At 44.5% G+C, this 21,721-nt stretch overlaps 1 gene segment (V, D, J or C); it reads right to left on the bottom strand.

Annotated features, from left to right (window-relative positions):
* The window catches only part of LOC138672974 (immunoglobulin gamma-1 heavy chain-like), a 606,081-nt gene that overhangs the window by 4,862 nt on the left and 579,498 nt on the right, over positions 1-21,721 (bottom strand). The window contains 4 exon segments of the C gene segment in view: positions 17,675-17,989; positions 18,598-18,918; positions 19,136-19,453; positions 20,460-20,759. Of these exon segments, the coding sequence occupies positions 17,675-17,989; positions 18,598-18,918; positions 19,136-19,453; positions 20,460-20,759 (1,254 nt within the window).

Here is a 21,721-nt window from a genome sequence, read left to right as displayed (position 1 = left end):
CACACAGGGGCAGAAATGCTGGACACAGTGGGGCAGAATGCTGGACACAGTGGGGCAGAATGGTAGACACACAGGGGCAGAAATGCTGGACACAGTGGGGCAGAATGCTGGACACAGTGGGACAGAATGGTAGACACACAGGGGCAGAAATGCTGGACACAGTGGGGCAGAATGCTGGACACAGTGGGGCAGAATGCTGGACACAGTGGGGCAGAATGGTGGACACACAGGGGAAGAAATGCTGGACACAGTGGGACAGAATGGTAGACACACAGGGGCAGAAATGCTGGACACAGTGGGGCAGAATGCTGGACACAGTGGGGCAGAATGCTGGACACACAGGGGCAGAAATGCTGGACACAGTGGGGCAGAATGCTGGACACACAGGGGCAGAAATGCTGGACACAGTGGGGCAGAAATGCTGGACACAGTGGGGCAGAATGCTGGACACACAGGGGCAGAAATGCTGGACACAGTGGGGGCAGAAATGCTGGACACAGTGGGGCAGAATGGTGGACACACAGGGGCAGAAATGCTGGACACAGTGGGACAGAATGGTAGACACACAGGGGCAGAAATGCTGGACACAGTGGGGCAGAAATGCTGGACACAGTGGGGCAGAATGCTGGACACAGTGGGGCAGAAATGCTGGACACAGTGGGACAGAATGGTAGACACACAGGGGCAGAAATGCTGGACACAGTGGGGCAGAATGCTGGACACAGTGGGGCAGAATGCTGGACACACAGGGGCAGAAATGCTGGACACAGTGGGGCAGAAATGCTGGACACAGTGGGGCAGAATGCTGGACACACAGGGGCAGAAATGCTGGACACAGTGGGGCAGAAATGCTGGACACAGTGGGGCAGAATGGTGGACACACAGGGGCAGAAATGCTGGACACAGTGGGACAGAATGGTGGACACACAGGGGCAGAAATGCTGGACACAGTGGGGCAGAATGCTGGACACAGTGGGGCAGAATGCTGGACACACAGTGGGGCAGAATGCTGGACACACAGTGGGGCAGAATGCTGGACACACAGTGGGGCAGAATGCTGGACACACAGTGGGGCAGAATGCTGGACACACAGTGGGGCAGAATGCTGGACACACAGTGGGGCAGAATGCTGGACACACAGTGGGGCAGAATGCTGGACACACAGTGGGGCAGAAATGCTGGACACAGTGGGGCAGAATGCTGGACACAGTGACAGGGGCAGAATGCTGGACATTGGGGCAGAATGCGAGACACAGTGGGGCAGAATGCTGGACACACAGTGGGGCAGAATGCTGGACACACAGTGGGGCAGAATGCTGGACACACAGTGGGGCAGAATGTTGGAGACAGTGGGGCAGAATGCTGGAGACAGTGGGGCAGAATGCTGGACACAGTGACAGGGGCAGAATGCTGGACACAGGGGCAGACTGTGAGACCCAGGGGCAGAATGCTGGACATTGGGGCAGAATGCGAGACATGGGGCAGAATGGAGATACGGGGCATGATTGGAGACACGGGGCAGGATGAAAGACATGGGGGCATGACTGGAGACAGATGGGGCAGGATTGGAGACAGATGGGGCAGAATGGAGACACAGGGGGCATGATTGGAGACAAGTGTCAGGATTGCAGACATGGGGGCATGGTTGGAGACATAGGGGGCAGAATGGAGACATGGGGCATGATTGGAGACACTGGGGGCAGAATTGGAGACAGATCGTGCAGGATCATGGGGCAGGATGGATATGATGGAGACAGATGGGGCAGGATGGAGAGATCACATGGGGCGATCATATGGGGCAGGATGGGGAGATCATATGGGGCAGAATGGATACTCATGAGGGCAGGATGGGAGAACATCTGGCTGACGCCAGGAATGAGACACACGGGGCCAGGCTGGGGGATATTATTAATTCCATAGGGGCTAATTTAGGGATATTATTACTGCAGTGATGTATTTATTTTATTTTTTGAGTATACTGTTTTAAATGGGGGGCGGTCCTGTTACTGTATAGAGTGATACTATGTCGCCTTCTTCATGTGGTGTAATGTAGAAGTTGTGAAAAATTAAGTAATGTGTTCTGCAAGCGGAGCTCGAGATAACTGTGTTATTTCCTGCAGAGAGAAGTCCTGGCTGGATGAATTGATGGCGGTCTGTGCTGGATGAAAGATGAAGGACTTCACCTAGAGACGTCACTGGTGAGTCAGTGTGTTACCTATACACTGACACTATACACTGTATACAGAGCTCCTGTGTATAATTTCACTAGTGATCACTATATTATCTGTACACAGACACTGCATACTAAGTACAGATCTCCTGTGTATAATGGCACTTATGGTGATAGTATGGTGCTTTTTTTTAAATTACTTATCAGAATTGTAGTATTCAGTCACTATGTGGTGGTAATATGCGGTCTTGACATGGTGCAGTGGTATTTGTTCCTTGTATGTGATATTATTCGATCACTGTGGTGGTAATATGTGGTCTGGTCATGGTGTTTTGGTATTTGTTCCTTGTATGTGATATTATTCGATCACTGTGGTGGTAATATGTCATCTGGTCATGGTGTGGCGGTATTTGTGCCTTGTAGATAGTATTATAGGTCACTGTGGTGATATGATGTCTGGTCATGGTGCTGTGGTATTTGTTCCTTCTATGTGATATTATTGGGCATTTTAAAAATTGAAAAATAAATAAAAATATACCTAAATTGTATTGCATATTTTAACAAATATTTAATAGGTTACAGTAGAGTAAGGCCTGGCCAAAAGTGTCTACCGTGTTATGGTGGCGGCTTAAAAAATCTTTTGGCCAAAACAAAAGCTGCCTGCTATGTATGTGATCTGGTGATGGGAACTGTTAATGTGTGATTGGTGAGAAGTGGAGTTTTTCCAAGAGAGAGCGGTGGGACTGTGGACAGTTCGAGGGGTGGAGCCTGGAGGCGGGGCTGGGGTGGAGCCTGGGCGGAATCTCAAGGGGGCCCCGAAAATTTTGCCAGTATGGGGCCCCGAAATTTCTAGTGGCAGCCCTGCCTTCAAGGCTTCATACACAGAGCAAGACAATATGTAATGAGGGAGAAAAACTAAGGCACTACGTGAGTTCACTGATTTTTAAAGGTAGTTTTCTATTCAACTCAGGGTGTATATTGAGCCATATTATGTCCATGTGCTTTAGATTCCCAAATCCTTTTTATGTGATGGGTCTAATTCGATTATTTTACTTACAACATCAATAAGTATTAGTAAATCATTTTTCTATTCTATATTGTTATGTGGCTTATATCAGACCCAGTCTGTATCCCCATTCATTTCATTTTTTCTTATTTGTTTTCCATAGAGCCAGTAGTTTTCTTTTTTTTCTAGAATGTGGTTCGTTTGTGGTCAGACATACACGTATTAGCACACAATTTTTGCAGCATTTTTAAATGCAGTATTGGTGTGATTGAGGGTGGAAAGGGATTTTGACATATCTTTCCCAGACTTTGCTGCTATGTCTGAGAGAGGCATAAATTAGGGACAGAGACTATTTCTAGCAATGTGTCACTTGCTGGGTTTCTTGCTGTAGATTTGATAAAATCACTGTTTTATCTTCTGCAGCTCTGCTAGTCCTCTCAGTGATGAGTTTCTGCTATATAGTCCTTGATATTCATGAGGCCTGGCTATCTGTTCCCTTTATCATTCATTGTCAGATTTCTGTATATGCACAGTGTAGGCATAAAGCCGACCTGCGATGGTGCAGAGTCATAGAGAGCTCATTATTGAGAAGACTAGCAAATAAAACTGATATCAAAACCTACAGCAAGGAGCTCAGTAAGTGAGACAGCACTGGAAACACGTTCTCCATGTCTGGTGAAAGATTTCCTTTAAGGCTAGAGACAGTGGGTATCCATGCACTGGTTTGTCCAGCAAGTGCCTGCACTCTTTCTGCTAAAGATTCATATATTCACATAGCCCACAGAGTATAGATGGAGGTCATATCCCACAGAGCATAGATGGAGGGCATATCCCACAGAGCATAGATGGAGGGCATATCCCACAGAGCATAGATGGAAGGCATATCCCACAGAGCATAAATGGAGGACATATCACACAGGGCATAGATGAAGGGCATATCCCACAGAGCATAGATGGAGGGCATATCCCACAGAGCAAAGATGGAAGGCATATCCCACAGAGCATAGATGGAGGACATATCCCATAGGGCATAGATGGAGGACATATCCCACAGGGCATAGTATGAGGGCATGTCTCACAGAGCATAGATGAGGGCATATCCCACAGGGCATAGATGAAGGGCATATCCCACAGAGCATAGATGGAGGGTATATCCCAGAGAGTATAGATGGAGGGCATATCCCACAGGGCATAGATGGAGGACATATCCCACAGGGCACAGATTGAGGGCATGTCCCACAAAGCATAGATGGAGGGCATATCTCACAGGGAATAGATGTAGGGAATATCCCACAGAGCATAGATGTCGGGCATATCCCACAGAGCATAGATGAAGGGCATATCCCACAGAGCATAAATGGAGGACATATCACACACGGCATAGATGAAGGGCATATCCCACAGGGCATAGATAGAGGGCATATCCCACAGAGCATAGATGAAGGGCATATCCCACAGAGCACATATGGAGGGCATATCCCACAGAGCATAGATGGAGGGCATATCCCACAGAGTATAGATGGTGGGCATATCCCACAGAGCATAGATGGAAGGCATATCCCACAGAGCATGGATGGAGGGCATATCCCACAGAGCATAGATGGAGGGCATATCCCACAGAGCATAGATGTCGGGCATATCCCACAGAGCATAAATGGAGGGCATATCCCACAGAGCATAAATGGAGGACATATCACACAGGGCATAGATGTCGGGCATATCCCACAGAGCATAGATGGAGGGCATATCCCACAGGGCATAGATGGAAGGCAAATTCCACAGAGCAAAGATGGAAGGCATATCCCACAGAGCATAGATGGAGGACATATCCCATAGGGCATAGATGGAGGACATATCCCACAGGGCATAGTATGAGGGCATGTCTCACAGAGCATAGATGAGGGCATATCCCACAGGGCATAGATGAAGGGCATATCCCACAGAGCATAGATGGAGGGTATATCCCAGAGAGTATAGATGGAGGGCATATCCCACAGGGCATAGATGGAGGACATATCCCACAGGGCACAGATTGAGGGCATGTCCCACAAAGCATAGATGGAGGGCATATCTCACAGGGAATAGATGTAGGGAATATCCCACAGAGCATAGATGTCGGGCATATCCCACAGAGCATAGATGAAGGGCATATCCCACAGAGCATAAATGGAGGACATATCACACAGGTCATAGATGAAGGGCATATCCCACAGGGCATAGATAGAGGGCATATCCCACAGAGCATAGATGAAGGGCATATCCCACAGAGCACATATGGAGGGCATATCCCACAGAGCATAGATGGAGGGCATATCCCACAGAGTATAGATGGTGGGCATATCCCACAGAGCATAGATGGAAGGCATATCCCACAGAGCATAGATGGAGGGCATATCCCACAGAGCATAGATGGAGGGCATATCCCACAGAGCATAGATGTCGGGCATATCCCACAGAGCATAGATGGAGGGCATATCCCACAGAGCATAAATGGAGGACATATCACACAGGGCATAGATGTCGGGCATATCCCACAGAGCATAGATGGAGGGCATATCCCACAGGGCATAGATGGAAGGCAAATTCCACAGAGCAAAGATGGAAGGCATATCCCACAGAGCATAGATGGAGGACATATCCCATAGGGCATAGATGGAGGACATATCCCACAGGGCATAGTATGAGGGCATGTCTCACAGAGCATAGATGAGGGCATATCCCACAGGGCATAGATGAAGGGCATATCCCACAGAGCATAGATGGAGGGTATATCCCAGAGAGTATAGATGGAGGGCATATCCCACAGGGCATAGATGGAGGACATATCCCACAGGGCACAGATTGAGGGCATGTCCCACAAAGCATAGATGGAGGGCATATCTCACAGGGAATAGATGTAGGGAATATCCCACAGAGCATAGATGTCGGGCATATCCCACAGAGCATAGATGAAGGGCATATCCCACAGAGCATAAATGGAGGACATATCACACAGGTCATAGATGAAGGGCATATCCCACAGGGCATAGATGGAGGGCATATCCCACAGAGCATAGATGAAGGGCATATCCCACAGAGCATATATGGAGGGCATATCCCACAGAGCATAGATGGAGGGCATATCCCACAGAGTATAGATGGTGGGCATATCCCACAGAGCATAGATGGAAGGCATATCCCACAGAGCATAGATGGAGGGCATATCCCACAGAGCATAGATGAAGGCATATCCCACAGGGCATAGATGGAGGGCATATCCCACAGGACATAGATGGAGGGCATATCCCACAGGACATAGATAGAGGGCATATCCCACAGGACATAGAAAAAGGGTATATCCCACAGGATATAGATAGAGGGCATATCCAACAGGGCATAGATAGAGGGCATATCCCACAGGGCATAAATGGAGGGCATATCCCACAAAGCATAGATGGAGGGCATATCCCACAGAGCATAGATGGAGGGCATATCCCACAGGACATAGATAGAGGGCATATCCCACTGGGCATAGATAGAGGGCATATCCCACAGGGCATAAATGGAGGGCATATCCCACAGAGCATAGATGGAGGACATCCCACAGGGCATAGAGTGAGGGCATGTCTCACAGAGCATAGATGAGGGCATATCCCACAGAGCATAGATGGAGGGCATATCCCACAGAGCATAGATGGAGAGCATATCCCACAGAGCAAAGATGGAAGGCATATCCCACAGAGCATAGATGGAGGACATATCCCATAGGGCATAGATGGAGGACATATCCCACAGGGCATAGATGGAAGGCAAATTCCACAGAGCAAAGATGGAAGGCATATCCCACAGAGCATAGATGGAGGACATATCCCATAGGGCATAGATGGAGGACATATCCCACAGGGCATAGTATGAGGGCATGTCTCACAGAGCATAGATGAGGGCATATCCCACAGGGCATAGATGAAGGGCATATCCCACAGAGTATAGATGGAGGGTATATCCCAGAGAGTTTAGATGGAGGGCATATCCCACAGGGCATAGATGGAGGACATATCCCACAGGGCACAGATTGAGGGCATGTCCCACAAAGCATAGATGGAGGGCATATCTCACAGGGAATAGATGTAGGGAATATCCCACAGAGCATAGATCTCGGGCATATCCCACAGAGCATAGATGAAGGGCATATCCCACAGAGCATAAATGGAGGACATATCACACAGGGCATAGATGAAGGGCATATCCCACAGGGCATATATAGAGGGCATATCCCACAGAGCATAGATGAAGGGCATATCCCACAGAGCATATATGGAGGGCATGTCCCACAGAGCATAGATGGAGGGCATATCCCACAGAGTATAGATGGTGGGCATATCCCACAGAGCATAGATGGAAGGCATATCCCACAGAGCATAGATGGAGGGCATATCCCACAGAGCATAGATGGAGGGCATATCCCACAGAGCATAGATGTCGGGCATATCCCACAGAGCATAGATGGAGGGCATATCCCACAGAGCATAAATGGAGGACATATCACACAGGGCATAGATGAAGGGCATATCCCACAGAGCATAGATGGAGGACATATCCCACAGGGCATAGATGGAAGGCAAATTCCACAGAGCAAAGATGGAAGGCATATCCCACAGGGCATAGATGAAGGGCATATCCCACAGAGCATAGATGGAGGGTATATCCCAGAGAGTATAGATGGAGGGCATATCCCACAGGGCATAGATGGAGGACATATCCCACAGGGCACAGATTGAGGGCATGTCCCACAAAGCATAGATGGAGGGCATATCTCACAGGGAATAGATGTAGGGAATATCCCACAGAGCATAGATGTCGGGCATATCCCACAGAGCATAGATGAAGGGCATATCCCACAGAGCATAAATGGAGGACATATCACACAGGGCATAGATGAAGGGCATATCCCACAGGGCATAGATGGAGGGCATATCCCACAGAGCATAGATGAAGGGCATATCCCACAGAGCATATATGGAGGGCATATCCCACAGAGCATAGATGGAGGGCATATCCCACAGAGTATAGATGGTGGGCATATCCCACAGAGCATAGATGGAAGGCATATCCCACAGAGCATAGATGGAGGGCATATCCCACAGAGCATAGATGAGGGCATATCCCACAGGGCATAGATGGAGGGCATATCCCACAGGACATAGATGGAGGGCATATCCCACAGGACATAGATAGAGGGCATATCCCACAGGACATAGAAAAAGGGTATATCCCACAGGATATAGATAGAGGGCATATCCCACAGGGCATAGATAGAGGGCATATCCCACAGGGCATAAATGGAGGGCATATCCCACAAAGCATAGATGGAGGGCATATCCCACAGAGCATAGATGGAGGGCATATCCCACAGGACATAGATAGAGGGCATATCCCACTGGGCATAGATAGAGGGCATATCCCACAGGGCATAAATGGAGGGCATATCCCACAGAGCATAGATGGAGGACATCCCACAGGGTATAGAGTGAGGGCATATCTCACAGAGCATAGATGAGGGCATATCCCACAGAGTATAGATGGAGGGTATATCCCAGAGAGCATAGATGGAGGGCATATCCCACAGAACATAGATGGAGGACATATCCCACAGGGCACAGATTGAGGGCATGTCCCACAAAGCATAGATGGAGGGCATATCTCACAGGGAATAGATTTAGGGAATATCCCACAGAGCATAGATGGAAGGCGTATCCCACAGAGCATAGATGAAGGGCATATCCCACAGAGCATAGATGAAGGGCATATCCCACAGGGCATAGATGGAGAGCATATCCCACAGAGCATAGATGGAGGACATATCCCACAGAGCATAGATGAGGGCATATCCCACAGGGCATAGATGGAGGGTATATCCCACAGGACATAGATGGAGGGCATCCCACAGGGCATAGAGTGAGGGCATGTCTCACAGAGCATAGATGAGGGCATATCCCACAGAGTATAGATGGAGGGTATATCCCAGAGAGCATAGATGGAGGGCATATCCCACAGAACATAGATGGAGGACATATCCCACAGGGCACAGATTGAGGGCATGTCCCACAAAGCATAGATGGAGGGCATATCTCACAGGGAATAGATGTAGGGAATATCCCACAGAGCATAGATGGAAGGCGTATCCCACAGAGCATAGATGAAGGGCATATCCCACAGAGCATAGATGAAGGGCATATCCCACAGAGCATAGATGAAGGGCATATCCCACAGAGCATAGATGAAGGGCATATCCCACAGGGCATAGATGGAGAGCATATCCCACAGAGCATAGATGGAGGACATATCCCACAGAGCATAGATGAGGGCATATCCCACAGGGCATAGATGGAGGGTATATCCCACAGGACATAGATGGAGGGCATATCCCACAGGACATAGATGGAGGGCATATCCCACAGAGCATAGATGGAGGGCATATCCCACAGGGCATAGCTGGAGGGCATATCCCACAGGGCATAGATGGAGGGCATATCCCACAGAGCATAGATGGAGGGCATATGACACAGGGCATAGATGGAGGGCATATCCCACAGGGCATAGACGGAGGGCATATCCCACAGAGCATAGATGGAGGGCATATCCCACAGGGTATAGATGGATAGCATATCCCACAGAGCATAGATGGAGGGCATATCCCACAGAGTATAGATGGATGGCATAGCCCACAGAGCATAGATGGAGGGCATATCCCACAGGGCATAGATGAAGGGCATATCCCACAGGGCGTACATATAGGGCATATCCCACAGGGAATAGATGGAGGGCATATCCCACAGGGATAGATGCAGTGCATATCCAACAGAGCATAGATGGAAGGCAAATTCCACAGAGCAAAGATGGAAGGCATATCCCACAGAGCATAGATGGAGGACATATCCCATAGGGCATAGATGGAGGACATATCCCACAGGGCATAGTATGAGGGCATGTCTCACAGAGCATAGATGAGGGCATATCCCACAGGGCATAGATGAAGGGCATATCCCACAGGGCACAGATTGAGGGCATGTCTCACAAAGCATAGATGGAGGGAATATCTCACAGGGAATAGATGTAGGGAATATCCCACAGAGCATAGATGTCGGGCATATCCCACAGAGCATAGATGAAGGGCATATCCCACAGAGCATAAATGGAGGACATATCACACAGGGCATAGATGAAGGGCATATCCCACAGGGCATAGATGGAGGACATATCCCACAGAGCATAGATGAAGGGCATATCCGACAGAGCATATATGGAGGGCATATCCCACAGAGCATAGATGGAGGGCATATCCCACAGAGTACAGATGGTGGGCATATGACACAGGGCATAGATGGAGGGCATATCCCACAGAGCATAGATGGAGGGCATATCCCACAGAGCATAGATGGAGGGCATATCCCACAGAGCATAGATGGAGGGCATATCCCACAGGACATAGATAGAGGGCATGTCCCACAGTGCACATATAGAGGGCATATCCCACAGGGCATAAATGGAGGGAATATCCCACAGAGCATAGATGGAGGGCATATCCCACAGGACATAGATGGAGGACATATCCCACCGGGCATAGATGCAGGGCATATCCCACAGGGCATAGATGGAGGGCATATCCCACAGAGCATAGGTGGAGGGCATATTCCACAGAGCATAGGTGGATGGCATATCCCACAGGGCATAGCTGGAGGGCATATCCCACAGGGCATAGATGGAGGGCATATCCCACAGAGCATAGATGGAGGGCATATGACACAGGGCATAGATGGAGGGCATATCCCACAGGGCATAGACGGAGGGCATATCCCACAGAGCATAGATGGAGGGCATATCCCACAGGGTATAGATGGATGGCATATCCCACAGAGCATAGATGGAGGGCATATCCCACAGGGTATAGATGGATGGCATAGCCCACAGAGCATAGATGGAGGGCATATCCCACAGGGCATAGATAAAGGGCATAGATGAAGGGCATATACCACAGGGCATACATATAGGGCATATCCCACAGGGAATAGATGGAGGGCATATCCCACAGGGATAGATGCAGTGCATATCCCACAGAGCATAGATGGAGGGCATATCCCACAGAGCGTAGATGAAGGGCATATCCCACAGGGCATAGATGGATTGCGTATCCCACAAAGCATAGATGGATGGAGGGCATATTCCACAAGGCATAGATGGAGGGCATATCTCACAGGAAGTAGATATATGGCATATCCCCTCTATCTGTATGTCAGTTCATGCACCTACAAACTACTGTATATTAGCATTTCAAATACTTTTTCCAATACAATTTCTAAACCAAAGTGTTAAAAAGTTTATTTCCATTTTCATCTGTTATGTGACAGTTTATGGCATCACCTATCTGTAACAGTTCATGTCGTCGGGTTACCATGGCAGCCAGTAGCCTACTGAAAGCCACTGTCACTGCCATCATGGTGACTCACTGAAGCCCATTCTATAGATATGCTATATAGGAGATCGTTAATTGACTCAAGTATTGCAGTATATAGTACTAATGATAAAATGATTACAGATTCAGTTCTCTTAGTGAGACTAAACCATGAAAAAAAGTGTTAGAAATATCTGGAAAAATAAAAACCATAAAAAGTTTACAAGGAGCTTGTCACATCAAGAAATGCTATTTACCTAAAGATATAGGGTTAATCTGCAGGTAGATAGAGTTAAAATCATGTTGAGTTGGTTTACTGGAGAAGCAGCTACAGGGAGAAAATGACCAATTTCTCCCTGCAGCTACTAAATTCCAGTCAAAGTGGTGATGTAAAAAGCGGTTACAGTCACCACTAGTGATGAGCGAAGGTGCTCGGATAAGGTGTTATCTGAGCATACTCGGGTGCTAACAAGTGTCTTCAGTGTGCTAGAAAAATATGTTCGCGTCCCCGCAGCTACATGTCTCGTTGCTGTTCGACAGCCACAACACATTCAGGGATTGCCTAGCAAACAATCAATCCTTGCATGTGTTGCGGCTGTCGAATAACCGCGGGACTTGAACCTATTTTTCGAGCATGCCAAAGTCACTCGGCTAGCACCCTAGCATGCTCAGATAACATCTTATCCGAGCATGTTCGCTCATCACTAGGCACCTCTCATACTGCGAGTGTTCTGTAATGACTCAATGACACTTTGATTGACAATTAGCAATCAAGTGCTGGGGACAGATTACAGAACTCTCACTCACTGTATGGTAAGCAGTGACCATAACCACTCCCTCTACTGCCCTGATGACTGGCAGCCGCAGAAAGGAAAGAAGTTCAGTTTTTCCCTGTAGCTGCTGCTCCAGTAAAGTGGCCTAAAGTGATTTTAACAACGTTTACTTTCAGATTGATTCTAGATCTACAGATCAATAGCATTTGTGGACATGACATATTCCCTTTAAATTACCCCCTTCTCAGATGTTTCCATATTAGTTCAATCTATCAAAATGGAAAATTAACCAACTCATGCAATGTACGGAAAAAACAAAACAGAATTTCCGTTTTTGCTCACCATGCCTACTGAAAAAATTGCAAGAAAAAGTCATCGAAACATCATATGCACTCCAAAATGGTAGCAATAAAAACTACCACCCTGCTCTCAAAAAAACATGATATTACACAATTGCTCAATAAACTGAAAAATAAAAATTTGGGTGTAGGAAAATGAGGACACAAACTAATTTTTGAATTGTCTTGCATTTTTTAAAAACAGTAATGTATAAAGTGTATATATATGTTTGCTATTGCTGAAATTGTACTGCCCTGCAGAATCATGTTTCTTTGCCATTTTTTAGCACATTAAACCTTGCAAAAATAAAACTCAAAATATAATGGCAAATTCCATTTTTTTTCACTATTTCGCCACATTTGGGATCCAGTTTTTCAGTATATTATATGATTTATATGATAAAGTGAATAGTGTCATTGAAAACAACTAGTTCCTTAAGAAACATGCCCCTACACAAGTATGTTGTTGGACAAAATTATTATAAAATTATAATATTATAAAATATTATGACTCTAGGTAGAAGAGGAGGAAAAAAATAAAGCGTGAACTGAAAAATGGCTCCTGCAAGAAGAGGATAAGAACTGTTACTGTCAAAACTGCTGAAATCAATATAATTTCAGATTTGTAAAATAGCCAATATGGTCTGGCCATTTACTGAGTACTGCGACACTGTTATCTCAGGTTTTGAAATTTGATAAACCATTTTATGAACTTTGAAATGATTCTAATGGAAATGGTATAAGGTAAAGGTGTTGTAGGGTGTAAGTTTGATTGTCCGGTCTGGGGAAACAGATGATCCGCATAGCAGTACTTTGTCCACTTGAAAGCTAAAGGAGTATTCTCCAAGATCCTATCCAATATGTAATAATAATAAAAATAATAATAATTTTATTTCTTTAGCGCCGACATATTCTGCAGCACTTTACATTTTAAATAGGTAATAGGTGTCATAGTAATAATATTAGCAAATTCCTCCAATTAGAAATTTAGCATAGTTCTTCTGATTCGCTATGTCACGTAGTCCATGTGCAGGACATTGCAGTAGCTTAGGTATTTCTTGTTATGACTAGAGATGAGCACAATTGATCAGGTCCCTGGTTATTTGGCAAGCTATAGCGCTTACCGGATAAGCTGCAGAGGGAACCCGGATACCTGGAGCGCGCCGGCTGATCAGCTGATCGGCTCCGCAGCTGCATGTGTTGCGGCTGTGTCACTATCATAGCACATGCATGGAGAGCCAAACACACAGGCTCTCCATACGTGTTGTGACTTTCACACAGCCGTGACACATGCAGCTGAGGAGCCGAACAGCTGATCAGCCGGCGCGCTCCAGGTATCCGGGTTCCCTCTGCAGCTTATCCGGTAAGTGCTATAGCTTGCTGAATAACCAGGGACCTGATCAATTGTGCTAATCTCTAGTTATGACCCCTCTTATAGTGACAATGGTCGTAAGCATGCATAACTAAGATACTGCAATGCCCTGCACATGGGGTAAGCAACATAGCAAAACAAAAGAACTGTACTACAGCTTTAATTTGAGGCATTTATTATTATTATTATTACACCTACTACATGTTGGGATAGGATCGTAGAGATGGGAATACACCTTTAAATTCTTGCCCGCTGCCCACTTCATCCTATTCATATTAACATGCATGCTTAGTCAATCTGGATGTGCATGTTCATTATGTAGTCGACACATATCTATATGTGTATGCTACGGGGGCAGTCAGGCCGCTACTTTGTCTAATCAGATCTCATAACTTTTAACTTATGACTATTTTATTACAAATAATTGGCTAGCACATGGATTTAACCAGTTGAAGACTAGGCCATTTATCTCTGTTTCTGACTTGGCCCATTTTATTGAATTTTTTTCCTACGTGCGTTTTAAAAGAACTGTAAATTTATTTCCCGTTCGGATATTCATTTGTGACTTTTTTGTGATATGTGGCTCTTTATTTTTATGTCACTATTATATTCTCTATTTTTTTTCTGCTGCTATTGAGCGATATCATGGGAAATACAGGAAATAAGTGTCTGCTTTCCCATTTTTTTATGGCCACAAAGAACTACCAAAACGCATTTAAAAATGTGTTTCCCATTATGTAACAATTATTTTTATATATTGGATATTTTTTTTATGGTCGCAGGGCTAGTTACAACAGCTTGGATTGACCGTGGATTAGTGATGAGCGAATATACTTGTTACTCGAGATTTCTCGAGCATGCTCGGGGGTCCTCCGAGTATTTTTTAGTGCTCGGAGATTTAGTTTTCATCGCCGCAGCTGAATGATTTACATCTGTTAGCCAGCATAAGTATATGTGGGGGTTGCCTGGTTGCTAGGGAATCCCCACATGTAATCAAGCTGGCTAACAGATGTAAATCATTCAGCTGAGGGGAGGAAAACTAAATCTCCGAGCACTAAAAAACATTCGGAGGACACCAGAGCATGCTCGAGAAATCTCGAGTAACAAGTATATTCGCTCATCATTACTGTGGATTACCTGCTATTATGTATTAATTCTATTTATAATTTATTTTTCACATTGTGCCCTCCATAAGATTATAAAAGACCTTTGGGGGGCATTTCAATAGTTAAATGTTTTTATTTTCACTCTATTTCCCTTATAACTGGGGCTGGTGTATTAGTCACAGTTACAAGGGGAATGCAGCCTGGTGTCTACACATTAGAGCTGTCTGGGTCCCCCACCACCCAGCAGCTCCTGCTCCCTCACTTTACACCGTGCTGGTGTATACAGCGGTAGACAAGGCACATATGGTAATAAACTGTCTGTGCCTTCTCTATCGGGGCTCTGACTGTCCCTGACAGCTGGATCCTCGCTCCCGCCATCGCATGTTGTTGCGCTACTATGCATTGATGCTTTAGAACATCACAGCAGAGTAGGAGCCAGACTGCCCGGATGCTAGAAGTCTATGGGTGGTCCAGAAGTAGTTAACATAGTAATAAATCAGTGTTATCAAGTGGCAAACATGAATTGACCAGGAGCATTTCAATCACTCATCTTTGTCATGCATCTTCCTTTGTATTCCTTCTCTTGTGTTGCTGTTTTATGTGTTTTTACCACTAGAATCCATACAAAAGCGACAGTATCTGACAGGGAGGAAGCACACGCTGCTGTTCAGTCGGCAATCATTTTGGCAATGTAAATGGCTTTAAGGCTATGTGCACGAGTGCAGATTTTTCCGCACCATTTTTGAAAAATTTACCACGGATTTCCTGCATTTTTTGTGCGGATTTACACCTGCGGATTCCTATTATGGAGCAGGTGTAAAATGCTGCATGTGCATGTGCATCTGCATGGAAAACCGCTGCAAAATCCGCAGGGCCAAATCCGCAACGTGTGCACATACCCTAAGAGTTCATTGTACACACGAGCAAGCAGGTATAGCTTTAAAGGGCATCTATGATGTAGGTTCTGAGACCCTGATTCCAGCAATGGTTCGCTTATAGTGTTGCTTTGTATAGTTTTGATAAAAATCACTGTTTTATCAGCAGGAGATTGTCACTAGAGGACAACTTGGCCTGCTGCCAGGTACTCCAACCTCACCTCCACCACCGATTGACAGCTTTCTGCCTATGCACAGAAAGCTGCCAATCAATGATGTGGGCGGGGTTATACAGCGCTCAGCTTTCAGAGAACTGCTAGATCTGCAGAAGAATAAACAGTGATGTTATCAAAACTGTAACAAGCAGCCCAGGTAGTGACACATCCCTGGAATCAGATGGGGGGGTAAAAATAGGTGACAAATTCCTTTTAATAGCAATAGTATTATATCATTTTTCCTGCCTTTTTGAACGAAAATATACATCCTCAATAATCAATACTATTATTAAAAAGTAACAAATTCTAACGTTATAAGAGCATTCAATTGTTTAAAAACACGATGACTTATAGCGCTCAATTCCCGATAATTGCGCAGTGTAAAGAGAACCTGTGCTGACGAGAACAATGGCAGCCTATGCGCACGGAGCAATCTATTACTGATTTTGTCTGCCTGGCTGTGACATGACTGATGATCTACTAATGTGTTGCCGACCGGTATTGTTTAACACCACGGGTCAAAAGGTGTAAACCCGGTTTCAGTCTTAATCAGTTTATCCCTCTGCGTATAGTTTTGGTGAATGCTTTGAGAATGCGCATGAGTACATTAAATTTGGTTTAGCAAAGTTGGGCCATGGGCTATTAATCTCTATCTCCAGGTATTTCTCATTCCTCCAACACGGCCTACTGATCGAGTTAGTATCTTATTAAATTAATTTTAACGTTTCAAAGGATAAAATATGGCAAGGTTGTGTAACCGTATATGCTCCTGCAAAAACTGGATACAGTCAACTGCACATTTTTGGACTACATCATGACCGCATCTCAACTGTCCAGCTGGTCTGACCCTAAAACTAGGCGATTGTTGGGGACACACTCTCTGTCCTGAAGAAGCCAATACGCACAGAAAGGTTAAGACGTCTTAGCTTTTTTTTTTTCACAAAAGATTAGTATTTGCTTGAAAACTCCAGATGACAAAACAAAAGACATTTTAGTTTAGTGATTTCATCTTAAACAAGAGTTTATTGAAATACAAGCACACTTGACATGACTCACAAAATCTAGTGTTCCACACACCAGACACACGAGAAGGGATACATAGTAGATATACAGGACATACATTGGTTAGAAACCGCGATGACTATTGTTAGTACAATGCTCTTAGTACATGTTGTGATAAAAAAAACCTATGGGATCGCTAGTCTGATTGGTATAGGTTCTCCATAACTGCGTCCTATGGGAGCATATAGTGCTGAAACGTAGTTGGTTGATGTTCCACACATCAAGCTGATGAATAATTGTAGTTAATACATGCTAGGTAAGATATAGGGGCAAACAATAAGCATTTGGGCCAACGTTATGGCCTGGAGAAATGCACAAAAATCATTTACCATTCGATTTCTTTATGGTTTTTTCAGTAATCTTGCTGTGAACAGCGCTGCATGTCAAGGCTGCTCCTCTGTTCCAGTCAGATTTCTCAATTGTGAGTGTACTATAGATGAAGTAGGTTTCTTCATCATCTTGCTGCATAGGCTCGGAGTTTGTGTAATGGTCTTCATCCTGGACGTAACCGTTCTTTTTCCACTGGACATAGATTTCTTTAGGCTTGAACCCTTTGATAAGGCAGGGTACACTGACAAAGTCATGGATTTTAAGTTCATCTGCCTGAGGTGGGAAGACATAGACTGATGGGTCTGTGGCTGGGGCTAAAAAAAGATACAAAGTATTATATAGTTGTAGAAAATGTACAGTCTAACAGTAGCCCAAATTTTATTTCCTGTATGGTAGTAATACAGAAGTAGAATAAAGTTGGGTAAGGAAGTGAATGATGGGAATATTCTCTTTAAAACCAGGGCTGATGTTATGTTGGATAATGTTGGCCCCATATGGTGGAGTTGTATATATGTAATGCACAAATAACCATGCCACACAGCGCCTACATACAGGATGGTGCCCAAATTAGAGTGCCACCTCTTGGCCATAGAACACAGCTATATACAGTAGTTGCCTGAATAACAATGCTATACAATCCTGCTACAGCCATACATGGTAAGAATATATATTGTACGTCACCAAGTAACACTGCCATATATAAAGTAATGTAATAAGAATAGTAATACGCAATATTAATCTGAAGATTTGCAGTAGTCCCGTGCCTCAGGGTTCTATGTAATCTGTAGCACTTGCGTTATCAGTGGAGTTTGGGGCTCCTTGTGGGGCTACACACGTTGCAAACCATAGGGCTTGCCCTGGGCAAGGCAACAACTCAACGCCCTTTATTAACGCATGCTTAAAAATACACAAATAATTTTACCTTCTGTTTTTTTAATTGACTTCTCGATTGGAGATGGAAGTTCATTGTTTTGGACAATGCACGTACAGCTTTGGCCACTTGACCAATCAGATAAACTTATTTTTAATGTACTTTTGACTGTATATCGTCCAAATGCATCTATTTCTGGTTCTGAAGAGAATGCTAGAATTTTTTTGCCGTCTTCTCTTTTCCAGCTGATCTTTAAAGATTCTGGAGATTCTACTTGAGACACCTGACAGACCACTTTTGGTTGCTTGCTGATTAAGATGTCTTTAGGGGTAGGAGGAAGAACAACAACTTTTGGAACTAGATTTTCTGGGACTGTGAAGGGAAAAGAACATAATGAGAGGGTTGATGATTAATTATCATTTGTATTTTTGTTGCTCATGATAAATACTATAATTGTGCAGTTTATTACAACTTTTTATGTGTCTTAAACTTTTCTGTAGGTGTGATATCATCATCATCCTCCTCATCCTTCCATCATTCTATCCATCCATCACCACTTCGTCCTTGTGATTAAAAAGATCATTCTCACCTAGACACTTGTGGATAGTGTCTTCATTTTTGGTTTCACTGGCTGGATGGCTCACTTTGCATGTGTACCTATCTCCAGCAATCCAGTCTTGTTTTGGAACACTAACTTTGCTACGAGATCCGAAGGTGCCATCACTTTCTTTGTAAGGTGTGCTGTTTGATGGGATTATAGATGTTGGCTCTCCATTTAACAGCCACTCCACTTTAATGTTGCTAGGAGTGTATCCGAGGATGAGACAGACCAGATCAACTGAGCCACTTTCACCGCAGGAAGCCTGCATGACTTCTACTGTGGGCGGACTTGTTTTGCTTGAACATGCTATAGAAATAAAGTAATTGTATATTATATTAACTCTATATATCTCTTTGCATCTCACTGAGATATACGTGTTATTATGGGTTAAGTCTGATGTGCTCATAGACATTATATAGGTTCTTCACTAATGTCCATCTGGCTGAAATAGTGTGAGAGTATGAAGTACTCACAAGTAATATTCTGACTGTTAAAATGCTATTACTGGGATACGAGAGGATGGATATACTCATTGAAATTAAAGTTTAATGTAAAATAATGCAAGCTTAATGTTGACTACGGGCATGTATGAGGGCAGTCCAACACTAAGGAAGGAAATTGACATCAATTGACCAAGAAAGACCAAACTTGATGACCATACGTCTTTTTTCAGTTTTTGTAATTATGTTTAATTTCAACATGGCCCGTCCTTTGTTTTCTTGGGAGCTAGGTGTTGCGAATGTAGCTTCTTATCCTTTTGAAATAAACATGGCACAGCCAATGTGAGAGTGCATATTTAGGTGGAGGTCATATGTTTGGTGAGCTCACGTGTAGGACTAGACTAAAGGGGTATTCTGGTCCAACCAAGTTACCAACTGTGATAGCTATTAGATTGATGTGGGTGAAACTGCTGGATCCAATCTCCCGAATGAGAGATTTGTGTCACCATTTTTCCTCTGGCTGTAACATTAGATCCAGGAGGAGTTGAAGGGAGCGACAAGTCAAGAATGAACCTTACCGCTCCATTGAAGCCTCAGACAAGTATGAATATTGCCAAATGCAGTTCACCATTAGCACATCAGATATTAAAAAGAGCTGCAACATGCGTACACAGCCCATTCCTTCATTAAACTGCTCTTGAGAACAGAGTATATAAGCCCTGCTATCTGGCACAAATATTCCTTTAGGTTTGGCTATGCTTATATTATGTCTCTTCTCAGTATAGTCCTCAAGAGCTATCCTTTAGCAGTAAAATATTTAGTAAAAATGTAGAACCCCTTCTAACTTATTTAGAGAATAATTGTGATCTCACCTTCAATCTCTTTGTTGATTTTAACACCAGATGGTTTGTGGTTGACATTACACACAAATTTCTTATCACTTGTCCATTCAGATGTAGGAATCGTCAGTAGACTGGTTGATAGATACGTGCCCTGTTTTCCAAGTACAGCTGGGTAGTTTCTAATTCCCCCTGTAATAGAACCTGAATTCCACTGTACGTCTACGGGAGTAGGAAGGTAACCGGTAGACAAACAACCAATGGAGACTTGATCAGATGACAAAGAATCACAGCAGGGGACCAGAGGGAAGACTGAAGGACCACGTGTCTCAGCTGTAATGAAATATGAATATGTGGCAATGAGGTATGCATATAAGAGTAAAACATAGAAGGTACATAGCTTTTATCATATAGGAGTAAACTGAAGCAATGAAAAAGTGTTACTTATAGAAATTAGCCAGGTTCTACTAGATGAACAGAACTTCTAAGTAATGTGAATATTACAGTTTGGATTAGGAATTCTTTTGAATTGAGGTTTGCAGTTTACATTGGATTGGAAATTAGGGTATAGCATTAGGAATTACATACTATGACATAACACCAATCACTTTTAGTACAAACAGAACTGATATAAAAAGAGCAGTCAGATGGGCAGCACAGTGGCTCAGTGGTTAAGACTGTTGCTTTGTAGTGTTGGTTCATATCCCACCAAGGACAACTGCAAGGAGTTGGCATGTTCTCCCTGAGTTTTTGTGGTTTTTCTCCCACACTCCAAAGACCTATTGATAGATTGTGATGCCAAGTGGGGACAGTGCCAGTAATGTTTGTAAAGCGTTGTGGAATATATGTCTCTATATGGGTGAGTAAAATAAATAAGTGTGGCCGGCAGTCACTGATGTGAGGAGGAGCGAAGGCAGTGCTCTCCTTGTGAATATGTAAGTCCACTATGTTCTGTTTTGGGTGCTATTGACTAAAAGGGCGTAGGTCCGCTTAAATTAAGAAGTGACATCTGCTTTGAAGTTGGACTTTGACTAGAAACCATGAGTAAAGAAGGCAGCTCATTATCAATGGATGAATGTTAATGTATTGATGTATTTCGGGGTTAGGTTTGTTAAAATGATGTAAATTATGCCAAATTTATCAATTTATCAAGATGGTGCAGTCAGCCTAATTATTGTAGGACAATGATCTGGATATGTTGGACACATATCTCCTTATTATGCTCCACGTTGCTGGCATATACAGTATATAGAGCATATGTTTAATAAGATTGGTACTACCAGTCCTTTTAACCA

This window comes from Ranitomeya imitator, chromosome 1 (assembly GCF_032444005.1).
Source record: "Ranitomeya imitator isolate aRanImi1 chromosome 1, aRanImi1.pri, whole genome shotgun sequence".
Lineage (NCBI taxonomy): Eukaryota > Metazoa > Chordata > Amphibia > Anura > Dendrobatidae > Ranitomeya > Ranitomeya imitator.
This window is presented reverse-complemented; position numbering and strand designations above follow the sequence as displayed.